Source organism: Barbus barbus (genome assembly GCF_936440315.1).
Source record: "Barbus barbus genome assembly, chromosome: 24".
Lineage (NCBI taxonomy): Eukaryota > Metazoa > Chordata > Actinopteri > Cypriniformes > Cyprinidae > Barbus > Barbus barbus.
Window position 1 is genome coordinate 14,466,189 of NC_136752.1, and position 27,099 is coordinate 14,493,287.

Sequence of the window (27,099 nt, forward strand, 5' to 3'; positions counted from 1 at the left end):
ATGTGTAGTAAATCTTCTAAACCTCTATTTGTTTTAAATATATTTTTATAATTTTCTTTCATCTTAATATTTTATCATGATTGTAAAGCAAAAAATAAAAGTTATATAATTATGAAACACAAAAAAATGACTGAACAGCAAAAAAGAAGAAAAAACAAAACAAAAACAAGGTTATACAAAAATACCTGCCTACCTGTTGGTTGTTTTGATCAACTAAGACAACATTTAATAAATACTGTAGTATAAAATAACATATTTAGCTGACAGGCATTCTTTAAAAAAAAAAAAGTCTTGTCTGAATGCTGATGTGGTTTTATTGAGCTTTGGCAATATTCCAGATATTGGAATGGACTGTAAACTCCTGCATTTACAAGGTCTAAATAAATAAATGATAACAAATAAATAATTAAAATAATAAATAATAATAAATAATCAATAATTTTCATTAAATCTCATTTATTGAAATATAAATCTTTTCAATGTACATGGTCATAATGCATATTATAGCAAAAGAATAACATCTGTTAAAGGGAATAACTACCTAGAATTACACATATTGTACCATAGAATATACTTCATACCTCTCCTCTGTTTCCCCTCTTCCTGCACAAGAACATTCACTCTACTGTCTCTTTAGAAATCATTACCTTCTTTTTTTCCACACAGACACATTTTGAATGTCTACACACACACACAAAGCAGAACAAAGAAATGCTAGAATAACATTTTTAAAAAGAAGAGTTTTAAAAAGTGCAACAGTTTTAATATATATCTCCTCTCGACGTGCCCGTGAAACAGACCACAGTAGAGGGTGAAGACGGGGGGCAGGCAGTGATATGCTGAAGTCCTGATATACAATGATACACATTTACAATGAACAGTGATGTATAACATCAAAGTAAAAATCTAAATGACGTGTCTCTAAGATGCTTCAAGACTACAGGATTTGGCTATGTGTAAATCTACACCTTGATTTTCATTTGCGTTGCTTTAGGGAGGTCACAAATCTTCACAAGCAGCAAACTACCACGTCTGTCGGGGCATGATTATCTTATTTGGTTTAATGATCACATATAAAATCGAATGCACAGGAAGGTAAAACTTGGAGCAGAATCTGAGGAAGCAGATAAAGGTACCGACTTTCAAACATGAGCAAGTAATTTAACTGAACCGCAAAATCTTTCCTCATTACTAGACTGGCGTACAAACTTTGAAAACTATGACAGTGTGAAACCTCATGAAACAAGTCATTTGAACACATTTGAGTCTTTTACAAAAGCATACCTTTGAATATCAGACTGACATATTAGTTCGGTAAAAACTTTGGCAAGACATAAAGATGTTTTAAATAGAGTCATATCAGCATCTTATAAAGGTTGAAGTCACAAGAAATACATGCGACTCACAGGTCAAAACACAGTTGACATTTTCTTCATTTAGGACTACATAATTTCTCCCTACCCAACGCAGTATTCACAAATAATATATCCATACTATCCAAAAAAAAAAAACTATCCAGTACAAAAATAAATTTCAAACTGCCACACTTATTGAGACATTAACGATATATGATCAGTTACACTAAACCTATATGTGCTGTTTAGTTGGTAGACTAGATCTTGTAAAATTGTGGGAGTGAGGTGAAAAAAAACTCGGGCCTGATCCAAAACAGAGAGCTCAGTTGTACTGGTTTTTAAATGTCTATAGTGGTTTTTTTGTAGCTCAGATGGATTCATTTAAAAGGTAGCAGTTGTGAAACCACTCAGGTCATTGATAGGATTATGAATGACATGCTTATATTGCTGATCTGAATGCCCGTCAAAATAAAGTTCATACAATCCACTCAAACACATAAACAAACACAATACAAACAAACAGAAATTATATACAAAACAAATATGTCCTCCAGTTCCCCTCCTCAATGGTCTTAGCTCCATTAGAGTTACTTAAACACTCACTGAGGCCCATCAAGAGCGCTCATGGAGTCCTGTGGGCCACTGCTCGTTCCTCCAGACCTATAGAGGGCGATGTCTAATCCAAAAACATCAATGACATTCACATATTCAAAGTTTTTTTTTTCTGAAGGCTCCAAGTGAGGTGAGGAAAATATGGCAGAAGGATGCAGAGAGAGATCTGTGAACTTGGAATGAATCAGAGGAATGTTTGTCTCTCTCTCTCTCTTTTCTTTGCTCACAGGAAACTGTCCTCCACCAGGTCTCCTGAGTCCAAGCACATCTCATCCAGCAAGGTGATGTCCTCCAGGGTCTCTCCCTCACGCTTTGTCATGGAGCTGCTGGAGCCGGTCTCTATTGCGCTTTCCTCCGACGTCTGAGAGCTACAGAAAAAAAGCAAAGACAATTCAGTAATTCAACGACTCTCTGACCATGACTTTTAAATATGAAGGATTGTTGTAATATTATAAATGTCTTTACTGTCACTTTTGATGGATGGAATGAATCAGAGGAATGTTATCAATTTATTGCATCCTTAATTTTATTCATTACTGAATAAAAATATGAATTTCTTAAAAAAAAAAAAAAAAAAAATCTTACTAACCCCAGATGTTTAAATAATATTGTATATGTCCAAAATCCTCTTGAATCATCATCCTAACACATCAGAGTGAGAATGTGATGTAATTGGTTGGTTACCTGTGGCGGTTCCTCTTGCTGTAGTCTTCATTTGACAGCGGGTCGAGGTCCGGCAGAGGAATGATGTAGCCGCTGTCAGAGCTGAGTCTCTGTTCATCAAAGCCGCTCTCTCGGTCCTTCAATTTGCCCTGATTCTTGTAGATCACACCCATGTACGCATCATCATTGTCAATGCACTGCACCCGAGTCACAGCAGGGTGATCGCTCTTCAGGAAGTCATGATTCACGCGTTCGTAGCACTGCACACCAAGAGAAATATAAATACAATATAAAAAGTTATAAATAAATAATATTCAATAACATTCAATTAATGTTTAATACCAAAAAATAATATAATTAAAATATAAAAGTTCAGCTGAGTATTACAGCATGTGCACTAACAACACAAATCAAAAATAGGCTTTATGTGATAAAGATTGTAGCTAGAAATGAAACATTAATCTCAAATTAAGCTTGCAATTCACTGTTTTAAGTTAACACATTGTACTGAAGGAAATGAGGGAGAAATTGAATCATTTCTGGCAGTTGTAAATAGCACTTCAACACCACCATAAACACTGCTCAACCCGAAGTTCTGCCCCAGTTCTGCAAGCGTTCTGTGGTTACTTGAGGGCTTACTGGCCCATTTGCGAACCACATTTCCCACCACACCCCTGCCCAAGGTGCTATAACAGGAGCTAGTTATTCCCTGGGCCATGTGACTCTGGGAAACAGAGTTTTGAAGTACCACGTGTGGTGTCTGTTTAATAGAGCAATTATGGCTAGCTGGCAGACGCTAACCGTATGCTCCTGGTCATTAGCACTGGGGGGTTGTGCCTTGCTGGGGCGTTAGCCAGCTGGAGCGCTGCTGTGCTAATCTCTGCTAGCGGTCTGACTGTGTTGGCAATAGTGACATACACGTAGCCGAGGCCTCAAAGACCAGATTCACACACTGTATTTAAGCTACAGGAAGTGGGAAGCAATTTCCACCATGCTTTTATCTGGGCCATTTATTAGTGCATGGCTGGATATTTTATTATAGTTTAAAAAATGTTTTCATTTTTTATTATAGTTTTTCATTTCAGTTTAGTTGGGTATAAGTAGCTTTTATTTCATTTTGTTCATTTCATTTGCTTTTTTATTTTATTTTATTTATTTATTTTTGAAAATGACTATTCTAAATGTAAATTTAATTTCAGTATAGTTTTATCTATTTAAGATGTATTTGTCCCTACATTTTTTTTTTTTTTTTTTAATATCAGTATGTCAGATCCTATCTATCCTGGAAAGAAATTATTACTATATCAGATTTTTTTAATTAGTTTTTGTCCACACTATAATGGAGTTTTATAGCTTTAGACTTTTGTGCCAGTTTACTTTTTTTTTTTTTCAAAACCTTTTTTTTTTTAATTTAGATTTTTTTTATAAGAAAATATATTTATATTATAATTATAGCACAAATATTTTAGCAAGAGAAATTTTAATAGTTTAAGTAAATGATTGTAATTTTTATTCATTATTGTGGTGGTTTATTCACCCCTAAACATCTCATACAGTAAGCTATGGTTGTTGTTTTTTTTGTATATATCAGTAAGATACCCCCTTCCTGTGGTGGTCTTTTTTGCCAAAATACATGAATTATTTGTGGAACAAATTAATTACTACATCAGATTTTTTTAAACTTTTTTGTAAATATTATAGTGCACATTTGCCAATTTCATATATTTTTTCAAAATATTTTTTTATAAAAATATTTTATATAAAATAAAAATACATTTAAAATATTATGCTATAGGATTATAGCACAAACATTTTCTTTCATATAGCACAGACATATTTAAATAGCTTTAGTAAATAATTGTATTTATATATATATATATATTCTTCTGAAAAATAATTTCACCTCAAAGAAAACTGAAACCATTTGAGAGTGATAAACATAGAAAGAAAGAACAGATAAACTTGAAATCTTGTGTTCATGTTGCAGGCTTACCCTCTTATATCCCGAGGGCAGCAGAGAGGCCACCGTATCACTCAGGCTGAGGAAAGATGGTCTCTTCTCTGGTTCACTGTTCCAACACTTCATCATAAGCTCATAGCTGCATATAGACAGACAACAACAACACACTGTTTAAACATCTGCACCAATTAAACCCAAGCACAGCAACACAGTCACGCAGACTTTGAGATGGAACGTACACATCACTGGAAGCCTGCTCGGGTTTCGCCATTCGGTATCCACTCTTGATCTTGTTGTAGAAACTGGAATCCACAACCATACCTGGATAAGGAGTCCCTCCTACAGAAACAACAGAAACATATGGTATTTTTGGTAACTAAAATATGGAATAAATAAAATGTGTTGGAAACGTTGTAATGTTTGGAAATAACTTCTAAACAAATTTATGGTGACAAGAATCATACCAAGAGAGAAGATCTCCCATAATAAGATGCCATAAGACCAGACATCACTGAGTGTAGTGTACAAATTATCAAAGATACTCTCAGGGGCCATCCATTTCACTGGAAGGAAAGTCTGTGTATGAGAGAGAGAAAAAAACTAGAAGTATTAGAGGATGATTGTTCCAGCTCTTCTTTCCAAAGAAGGACACGTTAAATATCCATAATCTAAGACGAATAATCAGTAACACCACATTAGGACTAAAACAAGCACTCACACTTCCTTTGGAGACGTAGTTGTTATCATGCATGATGTCTCTGGCCAGTCCAAAGTCACAGATCTTCACTATCTTGCCTTGAGACAGCAGGACATTACGTGCAGCCAAGTCTCTGTGTACACACTGTGAGAAACAGAGAGAAAAAGACACAGAGAGAACTAAATGAGTGAGCATGTGTTACAAAGACATTCAGTTCGGTTTTAGTGGCCTGTATTATTAGAAGTTTAAAGATTATTTAATTGAGATATCTCTGGCTATTTGAAGTAGTAAAACATATTTATTTATCTTTTCTATGTCTCTCCTCCCCATGTAGTCTAACCCAATCTGTTCAAGCCTTTTTTGTCATGTAACCTTATAACCCCAACAAAAAGCTCAAATACACCATAATCAATGCAAAATCAAAACAAATGTTCATTTAAAATTTTTATACTGTACTGTATCATGTATATCACTTTGTATTATCATAAACATCAAGACATTTTTAAACCACTTAGTAAACCAAATATCTACACACATATTTAAAATGGCAGACATAACACATTTTTCTAGTAGTTTAATAAATCTGCTTTATTTATTTTTTTATTATTTTATTATTAACCTTCTAGAATCTGCTTAAGTATGCCCTGCACTGTAAAAAAAAAAAAAGTTGAGCAAACTTAAAAATTCAAGGCAACCAGATTCAGCAGATTTTTGAGTTCTCTTAACTTATTTTTTTTAGGAGATTTTTGAGTTCTCTCAACTTTTTGTTGTATAAACGTAAAACAACAAGTTGAGAAAACTCAAAAATCTGTTAAAGCTGGTTGCCTTAAACGTTTAAGCTCTCTCAACTTTTGATTTTTTACAGCATTGTAAAACTTAAAACTTTTTGTTTGAGTTTTCTCAACTTCTTGTTTTAAGTTTATAAAACAAAAAGTTGAGAGAACTCAAAAATCTCTTAAAACAATAAGTTGAGGGAACTCAAAAATCTCCTAAAAAAATAAGTTAAGAGAACTCAAAAATCTGTTGAATCTGGTTGCCTTTAATTTTTAAGTTTGCTTAACTTTTTTTTATATAGTGTGGTTGGGAATCACAGCTTTTAATGTAACTTCATGCTCTATTCCCTTTCCTCAGCTCAATCCCACCCTTCATTTTCTTCAAGGGTGGTCTGGAAATCCACTTTTGTAAGATGAGATTTAGTAAACCCTCTGTTACAAAATTTTAAACACGAGAAGTCTAATTAATATTTACTATAACATAACATGAAATGATAACATAATTTGCAATGCTTGGCCTCTCTCCTGAGAGGCTTTATTTTACCAAGGAGGTTCTGCAAACCCTCAATCCTATGAATTTTAACCAAAAAGCCACAGCGCATACAGGCAGCCATTTTCTCAAATATAGTAACCTGCTATCAGATCCCCGCCTTCGCAAAGACTTTCAGAATCACTTTAATGTTATGTCTCAATGTTATGTCTAAACTGCAGAACTATATGTGTAAGTGAGATCAAAAGTGCAAATGTTTATAGACAAAACCAACAGAGGCAGTTTTCCTGCACAAACAGGATTTAACTTACATTCTTAGAGGCCAAAAACTCCATCCCTCGAGCCACTTGATAGGTGAAACTGAGGAGGTCCACTGTCGTCAGGCCTTCATTGGTGTCATCTGAGAGAAGGTTCTCAACTTCATTCTCTGTTGTTCACACAAAAACATTCAGAATTAGCACTGAATGCTGAAAATGATCTTGTGTGTGTGTTAAGTCTGAGGAATGGCAGGCAGATGTATGCATTAAGAAGTTTGTGCTACAATTACCCTCTGTAATTGTAGGGTGCACAGAATGCAGTGGTTGGACCTCTGCTATCACTAGCTTAACATCAGTGTGTGTGTGTATGTGTGTGCGTGCGCGTTTTTGTGACAAATTTGTATAATGACACAGGTATGACATGGGTATTACAAGGTGAAGGTGACATTGCCCCATGTCCCCACTTTTCAAAACGCTAAATAAATCATACAGAGTGAGGTTTTTTGGGGAAAAGTAGAAAAGGAGAAATGCACAGTCTCCTATGAGGGCTAAGTTTAGGTGTAGGGTAGGTGTAGGGAAATAGCACATACAGTTTATACAGTATAAAAACCATTACGCCTATGGGATGTCCCCACTTTTCACAAAAACAAACGTGTGTGTGTGTGTGTGCGCGCACGTGTGTCCTATAGCCACCAGCCAAGCCAAACCAGACCACAGCATGCCAAACCGACCTGAGTATGTGCAGCAAGCGAGGGACAGACCGAAAAATAAAGTGCCCGAAGGGAAAAAATCAGGAGGATAAAGAATGAGAAAACAGGAAAAGGAATGAGGTGGAGATGTGATTTAAGGATAGTTCACCCCAAAATAAAAAATTCTGTCATCATTTCCTTACCTTCATTTTATTCCAAACCCATTTGACTTTTCTTTTTCCATTAACCATGAGGAGAAAATAGTTTTTCATGCTCTTTTCAGTGCAATTATAATGAACTAGAGCTTTTGAATTTAAAATCTTGACATATTCTTTTCTCTGCTTGACAAGAGTTCATGATTTGGGAATGAATCATTCTTTAGAGTCGGACCTTTTCAATGAATCACATGATCGAATTAATCCTGTACAATCTGTTCCTCGTACAAAGCTGTCATATGGCTTGCAAAATAGCACATATGCCAGTCTTAATTATACTTTTATGGTGCTTTTGCATTCTTGAAAGCTTCAGTGCTTCATTGTAACTGGAAGGAAAAGAGCAACCAGCACATTCTTCGAAATATTTACTTTTGTGTTCTACAGAATAATGAAAGTCATGCCAGTTTGTAACGACATGAGGATGAGTAAATGATGACTGAATTGTCATTTTTGGGTAATCATCTGTTTAAGAGAGTTCTCTCACCATTGAACTGTCTGTGAGAGGGAGGATGGTCATAGTCTGATCTCTGGATGGGGGAGTATTTTGAGGCTTCACTCATTTCCAGCATGGGGACGTACTGCATGGTGTCTGCCTGCTTCATGTCAATATAGTCACCTTTCCCCTCAAAAGACAGGATAACGTAGCTGCACACAAATACAGAAATAGTAAGTCTGGGGAGAAAGTAATGCTGTGTAAGGTCACTCTAGCCAAATGAAAACACTCACACTATCTGTACTATCAGTCATGCTAATGAATCATTAAATCATTTTAGAGTAGGTCATCAGAAAGATCTGATGTGTAAGTGAAAGTAAAGAGATTAGATCACCAGTCATCTTAATGTGGCTTACTACAAAGTAAACACCTGCGTATTCTCTGAAAAGTGGCAAAAGTTTGTTTTGTTTTATAATTTAGCCAGCAATTTAATTCTACTGATTCATAAGATAACACTATACTGCCCCTTCTAATGAACAGGTTTGACTACTTCAGTAATTTCCATGAGTACAAATCTTAATGTTTAAGCATATAATGATATTCTAGGGAATTGTGTGCTTCTAATTTTATAGCAACAGTTTGGACATGACCCTTTTCTATTCTAACATGACAATGCCTCTGTGTATAAGGCAAGGTTCAAAAAGGCATGATTGATTCAGTCAGTGTGGAAGAACTTGACTGGTCTGCATAAAGACAGATCCCATCCTGATCCCAGCTGAACACCTCTGGTGTGACTTTAAATGCAGACCTTGAGCCAAAAACTCATCACCAAACACCAATGACTTGTACATATGTGTCAGGGTTCTGTCACTTCGGTCTAGTTTATTCATGGTTTTGTGAAGGAGCCCTGACACTCCCTTCTTGTCTTGTTTTCTGGTCTTCTCTTGTCTGCATGCTCTGTTTTATGTTGTGGCATGGTGTTCGGATCCCGGCACTCCTGTCTTGTTCAGACTCTGTTCTGGTTTCGTGTCGGGGTTCGGACACTCACGTTTGTTCTTGCTGGGGAGCGTGCGATTTCGAGTTCGCTCGGGCCGTGCGCTCCTCTGTCCTCTGTGTGTGTGTGTGTGTGTGTGTTTTGTTCGGCACGCGGTTCGATTTCGGCCGCGTGCGTTCTCGTTTTATTTTGCTCCGTGTTGCACGCAGCTGGTGTTTTTTCACTGGCTGCGTGCTTTCATGATTGTTTTTTGTGAACAAGCAGCTTATGAGTCTTCTCATTAGCTGCGTGTTCGTGTCCTGTTTTGCACATGGCTAGTGATTTGTTTTCCTGGCCATGTGCTTGTGTTTTTGTTTTGTTTGAGCACATGGCTGGTAACGTGGTGACAGTTCTATGTTCCATGTGCTCTCGTCAATTGTCTTGACCCCACCCACCTTGTTTACTGATTATTGGTTAATTTGCCCCACCTGTTACCTCATTACCCTCCTCATTTGCTCCCTTTATAATCTCCTTGTGTTTTCAGTCCTGGCCAGTTCGTCGTCATATGTTCCCCTGTCGTGTGCTGATCCTGCCTTGCCTTGTCGTGCCCTGTCCTGTCCTGCCTTGCCAAGCCTGCCAGCTGTCCTGTAGTTTTGGTTGGTTTTGTTTATTTTTATTATTAATAAAAGCCCATTCTCTGCCGTACTGAGTCCTCGCCTCATCCCTTCTCCCCACAACCCTGACACATACGGGCACAGTCATTTTAGACACTTCCAAAACTGTTGCAACAGAGATGGAAATACAATTTATACATACATGAATAATGTTTCCATCTTTGTTGCCACAGTTTTGGAAGTGCCTTTTCTACATATAAGGGGGTGTCCCAATACTTTTGGCAATATAGTGTATGTCATTTTGGCCAAATTGTAAGGCAGCTGTGCATATATCCTTCTTATAGCAGTGTTGTTATTGGTAACTTCTAAAAATATTGAAAGTGTTATAGTTAAAAGGATGTCTTTAAAGATAGCTGCCTTTATGGAAAGGCAACCTTTGTAGGAAGCGCACACTCTACCTGTTTACTTGTCTGTTGTCTCTCTTCTCTCATAAATGACTTCACTTACCCAATTAGACTGAAATCCTGACAATATTAATCTTCAATCAGATTAAAGAGCAAGATAAACATTTCCTAACATGATGTTTTGACCTAAAATGGCATTTTTACGATGAATTCAGATCTTTTGTGTGGGTGTGCATGTTGGCTGACCTCCTGCTACTCTCATCGGCTGGGTTGATGCCAAAGATGTCTAGCTCTTTTTTGCCCTTTTCTGTGTGGCGGCTGAGAAACCCATCTCTGTTCTTATGCAGATAATTCACCAGGTCTCCATAGAAACAATACTCTGTGATAATGTAGATTGGACCTGAGGGACAAAAAGAGAAAGAGTGAGAGCAGTGTTAATAAAACTGGTCTAATCTTATCAGAGACTTATAAAATGTCTAAAAGCAGGAGGTTAAAGTTCTACATTGCTCTTAACTCTGCCTGTTAAAACCCAGGAACCAATAAGACACCACCCTAGAGACCAAGTGTTTGTGTCTGTTATCTGTGTGTTTGTGCATTTTCACCTGATTTGGTGCATGCTCCCAGAAGGTTGACGATGTTTAGGTGAGGGCCCAGGTGGGTCATAATTTTCAGCTCTGACATCAAAGCCTGTTTCTCACTGGAGCGTGCTGTCGCTGAGAAAGCAATCATGTTAACTATTTAAATGCACTCTTAAAAATAAAGCTTCCAAAAGGGGTTTTCAAATAGATGCCAAAGAACGATTATGGGTTCCTCAAAGAACCTTTCAGTGAACATTTAAAAAAAAAAAAACATTATATTCTTAGTGTGAAAAACATTTGAACAATCAAAAGAACTGCATCTACTATGCATTATAGCCATGCAACTACTAGTTAAACTTCAGTTAACTCACGTTTAAGCATTTTCACTGCCACTTTCATCACAGGTTGAGAACGACTGAGTCCATAAGCAGTGCCTTCCACCACTTTCCCAAATGCTCCTGAGCCCAGGACACGACCTGCAACACACATACACAGAGACAAACTTGAACTCATTTGCATAGCCAGAGGATGCTACTGAAATATTACCTAGTCTAAAAAAGCATGTAAACTCAAATTGCTTTCAGTAGTTTTCAGTATCACCACAGTGGTTTCCTGTTAGTAAAAGAACATTTGGCATATTTTGTCAAAAACCTCAATCAGTCGGTACAGTCACCACACAAAGCTCCTAAATAAGATCTGCACAGTAGATTGTGATGATGTCATATTAGGACAGCTAACAAGATGACCACAATCTCATCAAGTACATAACCACAACAAAGTGTCACTTAAAGATGGTTGAACCACACTGAATCTACAAGACAGGATCATGGTCGACTGATTCACTACAAATGTGACTCACCCAGTACAAGTGAATCCCGAGGGAACTCCCACCGGGAGTCATATGGAAGCTGCATTGGGTCAACATAGATGTACTCGTGACCGTCCGGACTGACCGATTCAATCACACGCCATCTGATCTCATAACGTGGTTTCTGTAAAGAGGTGTACAAGGAGAGAGTGATTCTCATGTGGTTAGTAACAGAGCTTTTGGACACTGGAGGACGGTCAGGCTGTTCCACACTCAGGCTGAGAGGGGAGAAGTGGCATTTACACACAAGCAATATGACAGATGTTCAATTGACAGTCTCATTTTAGCCATCACAGATGCTAACATGACTGCGCTGATGCATCATGTCTATTCATGCCTCAAATGTGTATGAGTGACTACAAGACTGAATGTGAAAGAGTGAATTTGGTGAATGTGTGTGAGTAAATGAATGACTGAGTAGTTAAGAGAGTGGATGAGCAAGTGAGTTAGTGGTTGAGTGAATGAGTAAATGACTAAATTGGTGAGTAACTGAGTGATTAAGTGAGTGAATAAATGAATGAAGTGACTTGAGTGAAAGGGTGTTTAAGTCAACAAGTAAATCTGACACTTTGCAAAAGTTTGGTAAGATCTGTAATGTTTTTAAAATAAGTCTTATGCTCACCAATGCTGTATTTATTTGATCAAAATACTGTAAAAACAGTATCTAAAATAACTGTTTTCTTATTTAATATATTTCAAGATGTAATTTATTTCTGTGATAGCAAAGCTGAATTTTCTACTATCTTCAGTGTCACATCAGAAATCACTTCAGAAATCATTTGGTGCTCAAGAAACATTTCTTATTATTATCAATGTTGAAAACAGTTGTGCTGCTTCATATTTTCTTAGAAAAAAAATATTTTTGTAAAAGGAACATTTGAAAGAACAGCATTTATTTGGTATATAAATTTTGTCACATTATAAATGTCTTAATTGTCACGTTTGAACAATTCAATGAGTCCTTACTGAATAAAAGTATTCAGTTATTAGAAAAATCTTACTGATAAGTATGCATGAGTGAACAAGCGTTTAAATGGGTGAGCAAGTTAGTGAGTAAATGGGTGAGGAAATGGTTGAGTTAACAAGTAAATGCCAGTGAGTGAGTGACAGAGACAATGAGTTAGTGTGAATAAATGAGTAAATGGGCAAGAGAATGAGTAAATTGCTAAATAAATGAGTACGTGAATGAGTCAATGTAAATAAGTGAGTGAATGAGAATAAGTCAATGTATATGAGTGAGTGAGTGGGTGAGTGGATGAATGAGTGAGCGAGTACCTGTTTCCAGATAATGACCAGCACAATGAGTGAGATGATGACAATGACCAGCAGCACCAGAACAGCAGCAGCCACAGTGAGCTCCGAGTGTGGACCTGAACACACCAGCAGCAGGAGCAATGAGGAAGAGGAGGGTAGAGATATGGAAATATATGGTACAAAACTAGACTCTGACAACTGCCAAAACAAAACTTTCTTAATGAGCTACAGCTTAACTTACACACCTAATAATGTCATCATAACACTATAAATATTTTGAACTGCATCACTCTCGTATGCTGTATTAATCAAGGTGCCCAGTGTGGGCAATTTATTTAAACGGTAACTTAGTGAAGCAAAACCCCTGCCAACAGAAACTAGTGTAAACACATATGGATTTGTTTTTAAAGACCATGGACGGTCCACCTGAGGAATCTATCACAGGAAAAAGACGTGGGGAGCCTGACAAGACAGGCACGGTTTACAAAATGAGGCTAACAGATGTAAAGACTACTAAAGAAGCGTTTGCTTGAATTTAAAGTACCATGATGAACACATAAATAAAGAAATGTTTTCTTACAATGACTGAAACCTCAACAAACAGAACGTATCCTCAGTGCAGATCTAGTGCCAGCAATACATCCCTAAATAAACTGTACACCTGTGATTCAAATTAGTTTAATTCAAATCAGCTTGAAACTTTGTTTACTTTGTCTACCCACGAAAAACAGTGACACTAAAGAGATTCACAGCACTTCAAATCAATGGACTGGTCAATCAAATCAACTCCTAAAATGAAAAAAAGACATCTCTAAAGAAACAAACACAGGCCTCTTACCATTTGACACGAGTTTAACTTCCCGTGAAACAGCACCCATGTCATTCCTGGCCAGACAGCGCACAGAAATTGTGCTCTCAAGATGGTGGAAGATGATGTGACTCTCAATGTTGTTGTCCACATCCATTTGGAGTTCCACTGTGATGTCCGTAGAGTTGATCGGAAGTGGCATCCACTGGGAGGAATCGTTGGCACAGCTGGTGGAAGAAAGAAAAGCGAGCTCAGCATGATGGCAGTATGGTGACTTGACTTTAATTTCAAGGGATGAGACTGTGTCATCTACTTTAGACTGCTTTTATTGAAGGAAACAGTGAAAAATGAGGACAGAATAAAGGAAGACAGAAATAGAGACAATACCTGTAGGGTAGCAGAATGAAACAAAACTGCTTACTGTTTAATGTTTTTGCAGATATACCAGTCCACGTCAGGGGCGGGGGAGCCACCAGCAGTACACACCACTTCCTGACCTGCAGCAGAGCCGTGGTGGATGTCCATCAGGTCCACAATCACAGGGGGAACTGAAAGAAGAGAAACAATTTCACTTTCTCACCAAGCTTTTTCATTGGTCCCACCAATTTATTATTTATTATTATTATTATTATTATTATTGTAATCAGCAAGGATGCATTTCATCTTAAGTGACAGTAAAGATATTGATAATGTTACAAAATATATATATTTTTTAAATAAATGCTCTGATCTTTTGAACTTTCTATTCATCAAAACATCCTGGAAAAAATGCATCATAGCTTCCACAAAAATATTACAAAGCACTGTTTTCAACACAGATAATAATAAGAAACATTTCTTGAGCACCATATCAGCATATTAGAATGATATCTGAAGGATCATGTGACACTGAAGACTGGAATAATGGATGCTGAAAAATTCAGCTTTTGCAATCATCCTAGAGCCTTTATTTTTTAGCTTTTCAGTGTTTCATGCAAACCTTTCTTTTACATAGTTAAGTACTATTAAATGTGAAATCTTAAGTACCATTTTGAAACAGTCCGCTTTAACTTGGTGTAATTATTTCAGTATGTTCCACATTCCTGGTTAGGACAAATACAGTACATAAGAAAACCAACACTTATACTGTAAGCACATGTAGCTACACATTGCTTGACATAGATCCTCCAGTTGACAACAAGAAAAACCTAAACAAATGTATGTAAAGAGTGGTTAAGAAAGATATAGAGGTGCATCGAGATAAACAAACATGAAGCAGAGGCAAAAGCAACACATGCAAATGTAGGTAAACAAAGATGTGACAAAAACAACCTGCAGGTACAAAAAAAAAAAAAGAAAAGGTCCCACCTTTAACCTGAAGGTAGAAACTGTTGCTGGAAGTCTTGCTGCTTGTTTCTGCCCTGATGGTATAGTTCCCACTGTCCTCTGCTTTAGCCCTGATCAGGGTCAGCACACCTTGGTAACTGAACAAACAAAACAACAGCTTTAATGCAACACTTTTAAAAGAGATTGATGTGTTTAATATTTTTTCTATTTACGCACAAATATAATATGTGATATGTAAAAAATAGTGAATATGTGAAGGCAGAGTTTTTTTTTAGTCACCTGGTCTCATCCATTTTTAGGAGGTTGGTGGTGATCTCTGCAGCAACATCTCCCAGCACCGATCCGTCCTTTAACCATGTGACTTTGGGGGCGGGGAAAGACTGTATGTCCACCCTGAATTCTCGCACCTCATCCAGCCTAGTAGTCTCAACTGGACCCATCACTGGATTTATGTGCACAAACTCATGATCTGCACACGAAGACCAAAAAGTCAGATTAGGACTGCAACTGAATCACCGTGAGAATGTAATCATGTGTGAATTTGCCATACGCATTGAAAATCATGTGTATCTGTATGAGTGTTTGTGATCACTGTACCATAGACTGTAATAGTGAGCTGTTTGGTTTGGCTCTCGTTGCTCTTAACATCAGTGATAGAGCAAGAGTAGACGCCGCTGTCTTTTGTTGAGGCATTAGACACTGTCAGAGTATAATGGATCTCAAGATCTCGCTTATTCTCCTTTACGGTCTTTACTCCTCGACCCGCCTAAGAGAGAACAACAGAGAGAGAATACAAATTTATTTAAATAAAATATATTAATTTTTAATTTGTTTAATATTGATTTGTAGGGAATGTGATGTAAATGTGTGCTTATTTTCTGTTTCTGTCTCACCAGTTTGCCAGGGTATTTCCAGTGGTCCTCGAGTATCTCACTGTTTCTGGCTACACAGTCAACAGTGATGGTATCACCCACCAGCAGAGCTTTCTTCTCTGCTAGCAGCTCGACTTGCACATCAGACCCTCCTGACAGACAATATAATGAATGCATGTTAAGGTGATTTAATGCAGGGCAGAGGAATTATTCAAATTCATTCTTTCACAAAACACAGTGAAAAACAATACATTTGCAACATGTCTTTACAAGCCTAACTCATCACACAAATTACAGTAGGCATATGAAATAACAACACAACAATAAAATACATAATATATAATAATTACAGTTATATATATTACAGCAATATAATATATAAATTAAATTAATTAAATTTAGTAATTTAGAAGATGATTTTATCCAAAGCGCTTTACAAATGATGACAATAGAAGCAATCAAATCCAACAAAAGAGCAATAATATGCAAGTGCTATGACAAGTCTTAGTTAGCCTAATGCAATACACGTAGCAAGGTTTATATATATATATATATATAAATACAGTGCCCTCCATAAGTATTGGAACAGTAAAGACAAAATTGCTCTGTTGGCTGAGGAGTCAAGACGAATATGAGATGATTAAAAGATGAATATGAGACAAAACTACAGAATGTCACATTTTATAATTAGCCGTTTCAACACATATATATTTTACCAAATAAAAAGAACAGCACTTTTAGAGTTCATCCCACTCATTGATGTGAGCATAAGTATTGGGACAGTTGAACATAAGGCAGATATAAAAGATTAAAAGCTGTTATTTAGTTGCAGCTCTCTTGCGCACAATCACAGCAGTGAGTCTGTGACACATAGACATCACCAGACTCTTGGCCTCTTCCTTTGAAATACTTTTCCCAGCCTTTAATGCAGCCAATTCCAGTTGTTGCTTGTTTTGGGGAGTTTCTGCCTTTAACTCTCCTCTTCAGCTGGTGAAATTCATGTTCAATCAGATTTAAATCTGGAGATTGACTTGGGCAATCTAAGACTTCCCATTTCTTTGCCCTTATAAATTCCTTGACTGAACTAGCAGGGTGTTTTGGGTCATTGTCCTGATGCAATATGAAGCACTTCCTAATGAATCTTGTGGCATGTGTCAAAGTCTCCTGAGGACAGTAGATTGTCAGAGCATCACCCCAGCTTTCAGTCTTTTAGGATTCATTTTCACAGCTTTTATGATTTGTTTGTCATCAACTACTGTTGTTTTCTCAGCCGATGAGGTCGTTGTTGGTTGCTGGTGGTTTCCAAACTCTTGATTTCTCCATGCCCTTTGTTTTTGCTATAGCTCTAATTGACTTCCTCTTTTCTTCTAGCATCCAAATTGCTTGCTTTTCTCTCAAAGTCAGCTCCCTCGTCTTAATCCTGGTTTGTGTGTGTCATCATCGAATGCACGATTCAGAATACAGAAGTAATGGATATAACTGATACGACACATTCCCTGCTTTTAATATCTGAAGAATTAATGCAACAGGACACAGCTGATCACTTAGAAAGACCTGTGAGGCAACTGTTCCAATACTTGGGATAGATAGGGGATGAAACTATAAAAGTGCTGAACGTCTTAGCTGGTAAAACATCTATGTGTTGAATGACCCAATTATAAAATGTGACATTCTGTAGTTTTGTCTCATATTCATCTTTTAATCTTATTTGTAAATGTCTTGACTCCACAGCCAACAGATAAATTTCTTTCTTTAGAAATGTCTTTACTGTTCCAATACTTTTGGAGGGCACTGTATTTATATATACACACACACACACACACACACACACACACACACACACACACACACATATATATCAAAATGAAAACAAGTAGATAGAATAGAAAAATAATAGACAAAGGTAGTGTTAGGCCTTTTTTAAAGAAACAAGCAGCTAGAAAAGGAATAGAGAGTGCAAGTGTTAGAGGGTCAAGTCAACAAATAGATAAAATAGAATTAGAATAGAGAGTGTTAGAGTTATAGGGTCAAATAAAGATGGAAAAGATGTGTTTTTAGACATGTCTTGAAGATGGCTAAGAACTCAGCTGCTCAAATTGAGTTGGGCAGGTCATTCCACCAAGAGGGAACAGTTAATGTAAAAGTCTGTGAAATACACATTATGTCTCTAACTTAAAATCAAATACTTTTGTTGTTTTTTAAGCTTAAAAATTCGATTTTTTAAAAAACATTTTACAGTTAAAACAGACAGTTTACAGGTAGAAGGCTATATAAAAGTGAGTTAACTATTCAATAAGCCTTGCCATGTTTATTCCAGTAATATATACTGTATATAACGCATATCATATTTTCTTAGATATTAAACACAATAATTAAATAATTTTACTTCTTGAATATATTTCTTGAATTAAATTTATTTTTGTGCCGCAATGACAAAGGCTTTTTAACCCTAACTCTAAGCTTAAAAAAGAGAAAAATAAAATTTATTTATCTTTATTCAATTTTGCTTCTCAAGTAAATCAATCTTGTTTTAAGGATATTTAGTTTAAGAATATGTTTATTTTTTTACTTTAAAATAAAGTACTGACAAACACAATAATTTCTGCATTGTTACCTGCCATTCACACAATCAAATTCATTCTCACCTGTCCAGCCGTGAACGATGTACTCTATGCTGTCATGCATCTGTCCGTTTGTGAGGGCCCTGCAGACATACGTCCCAGAGCTGAAGAGGCCAATGAATCCTCTCTTGCTGTCATAGACACTGGGCAGAACCTGATTGGTCTCAATGTTAATCAGAGAGACGCTGGCACTGGGGTCCGTCACACGGCAGGGAATCTCCATTTCATCATGACTCGTCAGAACATGGTTTTCAAAAGGGGTCATGGACGGCACAAATGGCGTTTCTGGATCTGCATATGTTTTTGGAAAGAAATTCCTATATCAGTTTGCCATGTAAAAAAGACTTTATACTAACTTTATAGTATACTTTTTTTTTTTTTAAACAAAGTTACTTTGTCAGTCTGGCTTGTGTAAAAAAAAACAAAAATATCAGTACCTGGCACATAAATATAGATGGAGGTCTCCTCAGTGTTGTTGCTGGAGTCATAGTGGCATATGTATTTTCCTGTATGGGCGGCCGTCGCATTGCTAACAGTCACAGTGGAGATGAAGAGTCCTTTTTTTTCAGTGTCGAACCGATCGTGGAGATAAACAGGGTTGTACCAGGAGAGCTCGGCCTGACCTCGACATGTGAGTCGGAAAGTGGAGTGGAGAGACACCTCCATACTATCCCTCTGGGGCCACATGACTGGAGCCAGCACTGACTGTGGTAGCACTGGGTACATGGCTGATCACGACATGAACAAGTAATTGAATTTCTCATAAAAACTAATATATGTTGCAGCTTTAGATTTGGGTTTCTGAATCATTGTGGGCACTTCATACATTTTGCTGTTTGATATTATTATACCTTCAACTAGAAGTTTGAATGAAAATCTTGAAGTCCTGGAACCAGTGGACGCAACAATCTCATAGATGCCACTGTCCTCCTCTATGGGGTGATGGAGAACCAGAATATTTTCATACCTTTGTAAGAAAAAGACATGACCATTAAAATTATTTCAGTGGTATTATGAAACTTGTGACACTTATAATAAGGTTTAGATTGTTAGCAGTGATTAATTCATTAACTATCATGAACTAACAATACTTAGTTCATGATAGCTGTACTTTATGATCACAATACAACAATATGTTTTACAGCATTTATGAATCTAGGTCAATCTAAGTTCATTTCCACATAATATCCACATAATATATATATATATATATATATATATATATATATATATATATATATATATATATATATATATATATATATATATTAAAAGCTGAATGAATATTTAAAAATTAAAATGAACCTAAAGTATTTATTTATTTAGGTTAATGTTCATTTTTAAATATTAAAAATATTTTTGTTATTATATTTATTTTGTTGCTAATTTTCTTAAATAAAAAATAATTTTTACAGAATTTATTTATTTATGTTAAGTATTAAAAATAATTGTACAGCTTTTTAATTTTATTTAATAAAATTAGTTTTAGAGTTTTCAAATAAAATGTTTGTAATATCTTATTGAAGAAATATATCAGTACATTATGATACACTGTATTTCATAGAAATATTATCAACAATAGAGATCATAAGATAAAACATTACTATTTTTAGCAGAAAGACTAATATCGTTTTATGAAATATAAAATTTTTATGTCTATAGATTTGTGAAATTCTACCTGAGGCCTTCCAGATGAGTGGTCTTGGTGGAGATGTAGCTGTCATCCAGCTGAAGGTCATCTTTAAACCACCCGACCTTTGGCTCAGGGTCAGCATCAATGTAAATAGTGAACTCTTTTTCCTCCAGAAGCGACACAACCTCCACTGGCCCAATGCCATTAGATATTACTTCCACAAAAGAGCTCTCTAAAGGTCAGAAGAAAGAAAGAACATTGATTGGTTGTATACTCCACATCTGTTCAGCCCATCTCCGTTTACTGGTTTTAATGGTAAAAGCAGAGGTGTGTAGAGTCAAGTGAGAAAGAGAAGTGCACACCGTGGACTGTGATTCCCAGTATGAGAGACTTGGTTTGTCCAGTGAACTGGTTGGTAACAGCACACTCATAGCTTCCAGTGTCTGCCACAGAGGCCTTCGGGATGTTGAGGATGTATTGAACCTTGTCTGGGAAAGTTAACTTCAATGGAACAGCATCTCTGGCCTGAATAATAACGAGGAGAGAAAAATAAAGAGCAGTATTACACACATTGTGTTTATTATGGATACACATGTGGACTGATGACAGCATGACAGCGATCAATTGCAATTTTTCTTTTCTTTTTTTAAATACTATTTCATTAACTCCACTTTTTTATGCAAAGATGCACTTTAGTGTCTGTAACACAAGTCTCTGTCTATGTCCATATTTCAGCCTGCTGGAGATAAATCAGCTCTCCACGAGTCTTAAAGGGTTGTACTCATAAAACAACCCCAGCAGAACCCAGAACGGCTCCGGGCCAGACAAGAACTTGGAGTGTCTCTACACAATTACACGCTGCTTTCAAAAACCGAGGACTCTTATTTTTAAAAATAATGCTTCTAACAGACTCTTTTAAAACAAACATGGATGGTGAGCTACATGATGCATTCAGACTCACTGAAATATAAACACATCTTTCCACCAAACACACATAAAAACTAACTAACTGGCATGGTTTTTTCCACAACCAAATAAACACATTGTCAGATACACACAAAAACGACAACTAAAACTAACTATAACTAACAAACCAACCAACAAATTAACTAGCATCTTATTTGGAATTCATATTTACAAACAAAACATCTTTTTATTTGAAACTCATTGTTCATAAACCATACAAAAACTACATCAGCCAACTATCTACCTAACACCAAAATTACATCAACTTAAACGAACTACCCAATAACCAACAAACTGACTTACTAATATCTTTTGATCTGAAACTCATTGTTCATCAATCTTACAATCAGCTAACTATTTACCTAACTAACTATCTACCTAACACAACCATTACATCAACTAAAACTAACTACCTAACGAACAAACAAACAAATTGACTTACTTATATCTTTTGATTTGGAACTTACAATAATCGTCAAACACACAAAACATATTAACTAAAACTATCTATCAGGCATATTTTATTTTGGAAAAAACCTTCATTAAACATGTTAGTACACACAGACCTCTGTGGTCTTGTGAATCCCAAACACATGTGGATTCACAAGACCACAGAGGGCTCACAGAGGTGAGAAACGCACATCTGTCTTCAACACTCACAGGACATTCGGGTCATAGGTCAAAGCACATAGTAAATTAGTCTCACTCCTTTGAGATTTCTACCTTAACTTCTGTACATTTTTGCATTTCCCTCCGACCAACTATATAAAGAACGAGAGAATACTGCCCCGGAATATGCCTCTGCATCACACCAGAAGTCTTCAGTTATGGAGTTCAAATAAATTTGTTTTGTTTATATTAGTTAAGTACAAAACAGAGAGTGAAAGAGCAAACCAGAAAACAGATGAGGGTCTTGCCTGTTTTTGGGGATGCAGCCACCGCTGGTAAAAAGGAGGAGGAGGCGTCTCGCAGGTAAGATTGACAGCATCCCCCTCTTTCACATCCTCCATACTGGCACTCAGCTTTATGTTGAAGCTCTTATCTTCTTCATCATCATCGTTGGCATCTTCAATACAACACAAATCATTCATAAAACATGAGCGATGCTGCAGTTAAACTCATTTTGCTTACTAGTCTTCTAATTAAAATAAAAACATGTGTGAGTGAAATCAGGGCCAGTTGCTTGATGCAAGGACTTAAGGTCTCTGCACATTGAGTCCGAAATTTTTGCACGTTAAAAAATAAATTCGACCTCACGTTGTGTCCATCACGTTTGCACACTGCCTCCGAAACTTTCGTCCTTCAAAAAAAATTCGGATCAGGTTCGATTTTTTGCGTTTTCACTTCCGTAGCAAGCGTTTTGATAGGAAAGGATGACGAACGCGAAAAGTACGAAAAACGCATACGAAAATTTCGGACTCAGTGTGCAAGGACCTTCAGTCCAAAACCAATGCAAATACACCCAATCACTCTTTTTCTCTTGCTTAATGTTTTTAACTGTGCCTTCAAAAGGCTATAAATGTTCTTCTCATGAATAACTTGCAGAGTATGATGATCCAATATGAAGCAAGTGTGCATCTGATCTCACACCTGCAGCCCATCCCAACTGAAAATGTCATCACTCTTCGCTAACAAGAATTTGTCATCTCCCTTGGTACTCATGTAATATCAGAGCTATGACCTAATGTTTCACTTTTCTTTGTCAAAATCAATCCACTGTACTGTTTGTAATTTTAATAAAACCCCCTAAATGTTTAATTATTTGTGTACCCATGTACTTACCCGTGTCATTTGTCACATTATAAACGATGCTCTGCACTGCTTTGCCATTCACGCTCGTCTCGCAAACATAGTGACCTGGTGATAAAAAGCCGAAAAAGCCGATTTTGTGGTCGTAAAGCAGAGAAACTTCATCCCCACTCTGCAGGTTTCTGAGAATCACTTGAGAATGTGGGTTTGTAGCGCAGCAGGGGATAGTTGTGCCCATCGCATCTGTCTCAGCAGCATGTTCAGACACGAATGGAACCTCAGGATCTGTGGAACAAGAGGTGGGAGTCTGTTTTACAAATGCAAAATATATTCATTGTTTTAAATATATATTTAGTAGTCCTGAACAATAATGTACCTAGAACAAAAATGTAGATATCAGTGTCTTTTTCAGGTTGATCCTCATAAAAACAGGTGTAGTATCCTGTGTTAGAGGCCTCAGCATCAGTGATCACTAAAGTACTGTGATTAAATCCAGACTGCACTTCACTGTTGGGCGGTAAAGGCCTGGCCCATGTTACTCTCCTCTCTCCAGAGCAAGTGATGGTGAACTCAGAATGAGGTGTGAGAATAAATTCCTCTTGATCTGAATTAATAACCGGCCAAGGTTTTGAAACATCTGCAGGGAAATATTTCATGTATTTGATTAATTATAGCTTATACCTTTAAATTACAGTGCTACATATACATTTACATGAAATTTAACAAATAAATATCAAAATAAATAAATACTACTAAAAATGTATAAAAACAAAACAGAAACAACTATACACACACACACACACACACACATGTTGGTTTTTGTGGTTTATGGGGACTCTCCATAGCGTAATGGTTTTTATACTGAACAAACTGTGTGTGCTATTGCCCTACACCAACCCTACACCTAAACTTAGCCCTCACAGGAGACTTTGTGCATTTTTAGATTTTCAAAAAAACACCATTTAGTATGTTTTTTAAGCCTTTTGAATTACGGGGACATAGGCAATGTCCTCATAAACCACCTTCAAATTGTAATACCTCTGTCATACCCATGTCATTATACAAATTTGTGTCCTCATAAACCACATAAACATGCACACACACTACACACACACACATTTTCCGCGATTTTTAATTTTCACATACCTGAAAATACCCCTAATAAAACAATCCCGAAAACGAAATGTGTCTCCATGAACCCCATGGTCACTTAAATTGTGCTCAGCTGAAAGGGGAGAAAATATGAAAATCGATTTTACAAATAGACAGAAAATTAAAATGACAAAGGAAAAAAGAAAAGATTAAACATGTAACAGCCAATGTCCGTGTCAGTTCTGAGTTGTACTGTAGCTATTGATCTCTTGTGGTTAATCCAGTATAAAAGATGAACCCCTATTCAGTGAGAGCTCAGGTAGCCTATGGAGACCATTGAATAATCGGCAGCAGAACGTTTTGGAAAGGTTCAGTGCCAAGACATAAAATGTCTTTAAATAGTCTGGACGCGGTTCACTCAGTAAACTGACGCCAGACTCTTTGTCGGCGGAGCCCTTGGATAGTCCGCTTCGGCTTTGTTTGACCACCAGGTGGAGACACAGTTCACATTTTCCCGAAGAGACGACCGCAGCGAGAACAATCAACGGATACGAGTTTTCAATGTTCCACCAGAAGAAAACATGGTGTTTTCTTACTACATGAGTACAGCTGTGAATTTTAAATCCTGAAAAATACGTATAGCTACAGTAAAATATAAGATATAACAACAGCTTACATAGACACAAATCAGTAGGTCTGTTAAGATTACTGCGCCTATCTGTTGACTAATATTAATATAGGTCTAAGGCTATGTGCGGGGAATGTGTGGGATTAACTGCTTCCTATATTTTAAATCTACATTTTTTTTATTTATTTTTTTGCGGTATAAATTAATTTAAGTTAAATTTGGTCCGCTGAATTTAAATTGGTATTCAAACTTTTTCTGAACTTCTTTTTCTGACTACAGTGCGTAAATTAGATTACATTCCTGCAGCACACTTGCAGTTGCATTCTGTATTTGTTTCTTTTGATTTCAAAAGTCTCATCACTGGTTTAAGCGCTTGTTTTGGTAAATTTCTAATCAGACATTCCGCGCGCGCGTGTTTTATCTCTGTCTGTCTGATCCTCAGACCCCTGGGTTCCATCGGCGCTTCAGCAGACAGTCGATATGCCACTTAATTTGAAGTGGTCAGCTCTGTTAAAACTCAGTTATCCTGAAGAAATGCAATTATTTAATTTAGTCCTCTTCAAAAAAAGTTATAAAAATAAAAATGTAATTAAATGAATAAAAATCAAAGTAAATAACTGATGAAATCATGTCCAGTTATTTTGTAAGGTACTCCCGCAAGGTCTAGGCTACTTCAAAGAGAAGGAAAACAACTCTTTTTACAGCCCAGAGAAGACTGAAGCTCTTCCGTTTGCTCATGTCAGCCCTCTCAAGCTAATTATCCTTGGTGAATCCGCGGGGCTGTTGAGTAAGACTGTAATTAGTCGACCCCTTTCTGTGCTGCAATTTGGGAATCAATTGGATTGCCGTGGGAATCAATTGTGGAATGGCAGACGGGTGCGCTTTTGTACCGCTCATCTGTCCAGCGGTGACTGGAGCGCAAATTTCGGCCCGCACTTTTCTCCGCGCACCCCCATCGCCAGGCGCCCACACACAGATGCGCAACTGACTGCCAAACACAACCGATCCGCTGCGCTTGACACTTTCGGGCAACAGCTGAGTGAGGGGTGCCCTTCAACACCCAGTTACTTCACGCGTAAAAGCGATTTCCATGGGAATAAAAGAAAGCGGTCTAAAGATAGTTTGTCGAGGTAAAGTTGCTGAGTACAGCTGTAGTCGCTGCAGAGAAAAAAAAAAATAATTTCATACAGTTTCAGCCATATTTTAGTCAAAGCATAGCAACACGGTCTCCTTGATCGCTGGTACCTAAATTGCATTAAGTTAATCCAGATGTGAGAGAAGTTCCCCATTCATGCAGATTCATCATCAACTCGGACTTCAGCGCAGAAGGCGGCAAAGAAGTTTTCTAAATTCCTCAATCGTGGTTTGACTCCATCGCTCCGCAATAAACAAATCTCCATTCCGCAGACTAATCCAACGAATAGTATTCCAGTATGGTTATGGGAATCCCATTTAAATTTTGATGGGTAAACAAGTCTCCAAATCTAGTCCGAAATGTGTTTGCCATTAGATGCCAGTACTGCGCCTCTCCACGGGCTGGGACACCCCCAGCTGCGCGCCTGCGGCTCCAACTGAGATCCAGCACAACCAGGCTTTGACTTTTCTGGTGATAATGCGATTCCTTTGGGGGAAAAAGTCTATAATCCTGCTCGATGCAAAAGTGTCAAAAATTAAAGTTGAAAAAAAAAAATCCATTTCTTTTTCTTTCTGAGATGAAAACGAATGATTGACGTGTCCATTGTGAGCGTTGATGGAAAAATATTAAAATTCCCGTATCATTTAAAAGTAAAACAATTTAGCGAGTTGATATAGGGCAAAATAGCCCCCCCCCCCCCTTTTTTTACTGGTCGTCTCAGAAATAGAGAAAACTAATTAATTAAAAATGCAATTGTTAAAAAAGGAATAAAAGAACATCTTTAATTAGTCTAATCCTGAATAAGTGCAATTATGCTCAGAGGTTCAAATGTTTTTGAACGTCTGAGGGAAACTTTGCATGAAAGAAAAATACAAAATAAACCAATTAAACTAATTTAAACATACAATACCTTTTTAATCCCTTTTGGTTGTTCCCTTTGATAAAAGAACAGCCAAAATGAATGGCAAACTCTTGTAAAATACTCTAATCAGCCCAAGGGTCTTCAGTTGTAAAGCAGTATAATCCTCTCCCTTGTGCTGCGCTCCTCCGTCCTGCTCCACGGCCACTCACACAAATGCGCCTCTGCAACAGCAACCTGTAATTGATTCAATGCTACAGTCCATCCTTCCCAGAGAACTAATCATCTGGCTCAAAGTAAATAACTCTCAGGAAACGGCCCCTCCTCTCTCCCTCTGCCCCAGGAGTTTCAAAATAAGAGTCCGTGTTTTCACACTGCAGCTCCGAAGAGGAGTCAGATTTCTCCGTACTCTGCAGTTCTGAAGGAGGTGCATGAAAAGAGGTTGAGCAGGGAAGAAAAGGACCATATGTTTTTTGTAAGTCCAAGAGGGGCCCTTTTGGAATAAAGGGATCTTTTTGTTGGGACAATGAAGTCAAGTGACCCATTAAAAGTGTTTTTATAGAGGCTTAGGTAGG

The 27,099-nt window shown here is 37.1% G+C and overlaps 1 protein-coding gene across 1 annotated transcript; it reads right to left on the reverse strand.

Annotated features, from left to right (window-relative positions):
• Positions 1–443: 443 nt before the first annotated feature.
• Positions 444–26,800, reverse strand: LOC306843817 (platelet-derived growth factor receptor alpha-like). Its single transcript, XM_079375494.1, has 29 exons — positions 26,576–26,800; positions 23,957–24,035; positions 23,187–23,447; positions 22,844–23,095; positions 21,979–22,127; positions 20,458–20,620; positions 20,141–20,327; positions 19,314–19,429; positions 18,900–19,190; positions 18,487–18,753; positions 15,863–15,993; positions 15,567–15,735; positions 15,249–15,438; positions 14,991–15,106; positions 14,065–14,191; positions 13,674–13,870; positions 12,857–12,951; positions 11,573–11,705; positions 11,085–11,189; positions 10,738–10,848; positions 10,382–10,535; positions 8,196–8,356; positions 6,862–6,977; positions 5,309–5,431; positions 5,055–5,166; positions 4,830–4,929; positions 4,624–4,729; positions 2,652–2,890; positions 444–2,335 (listed from the first exon to the last, which is right to left on the reverse strand). Exons 2-29 carry the CDS (start codon positions 24,012–24,014, stop codon positions 2,191–2,193), a joined length of 4,374 nt encoding a protein of 1,457 aa, XP_079231620.1. The 5' UTR covers positions 24,015–24,035; positions 26,576–26,800; the 3' UTR covers positions 444–2,190.
• Positions 26,801–27,099: the final 299 nt, after the last annotated feature.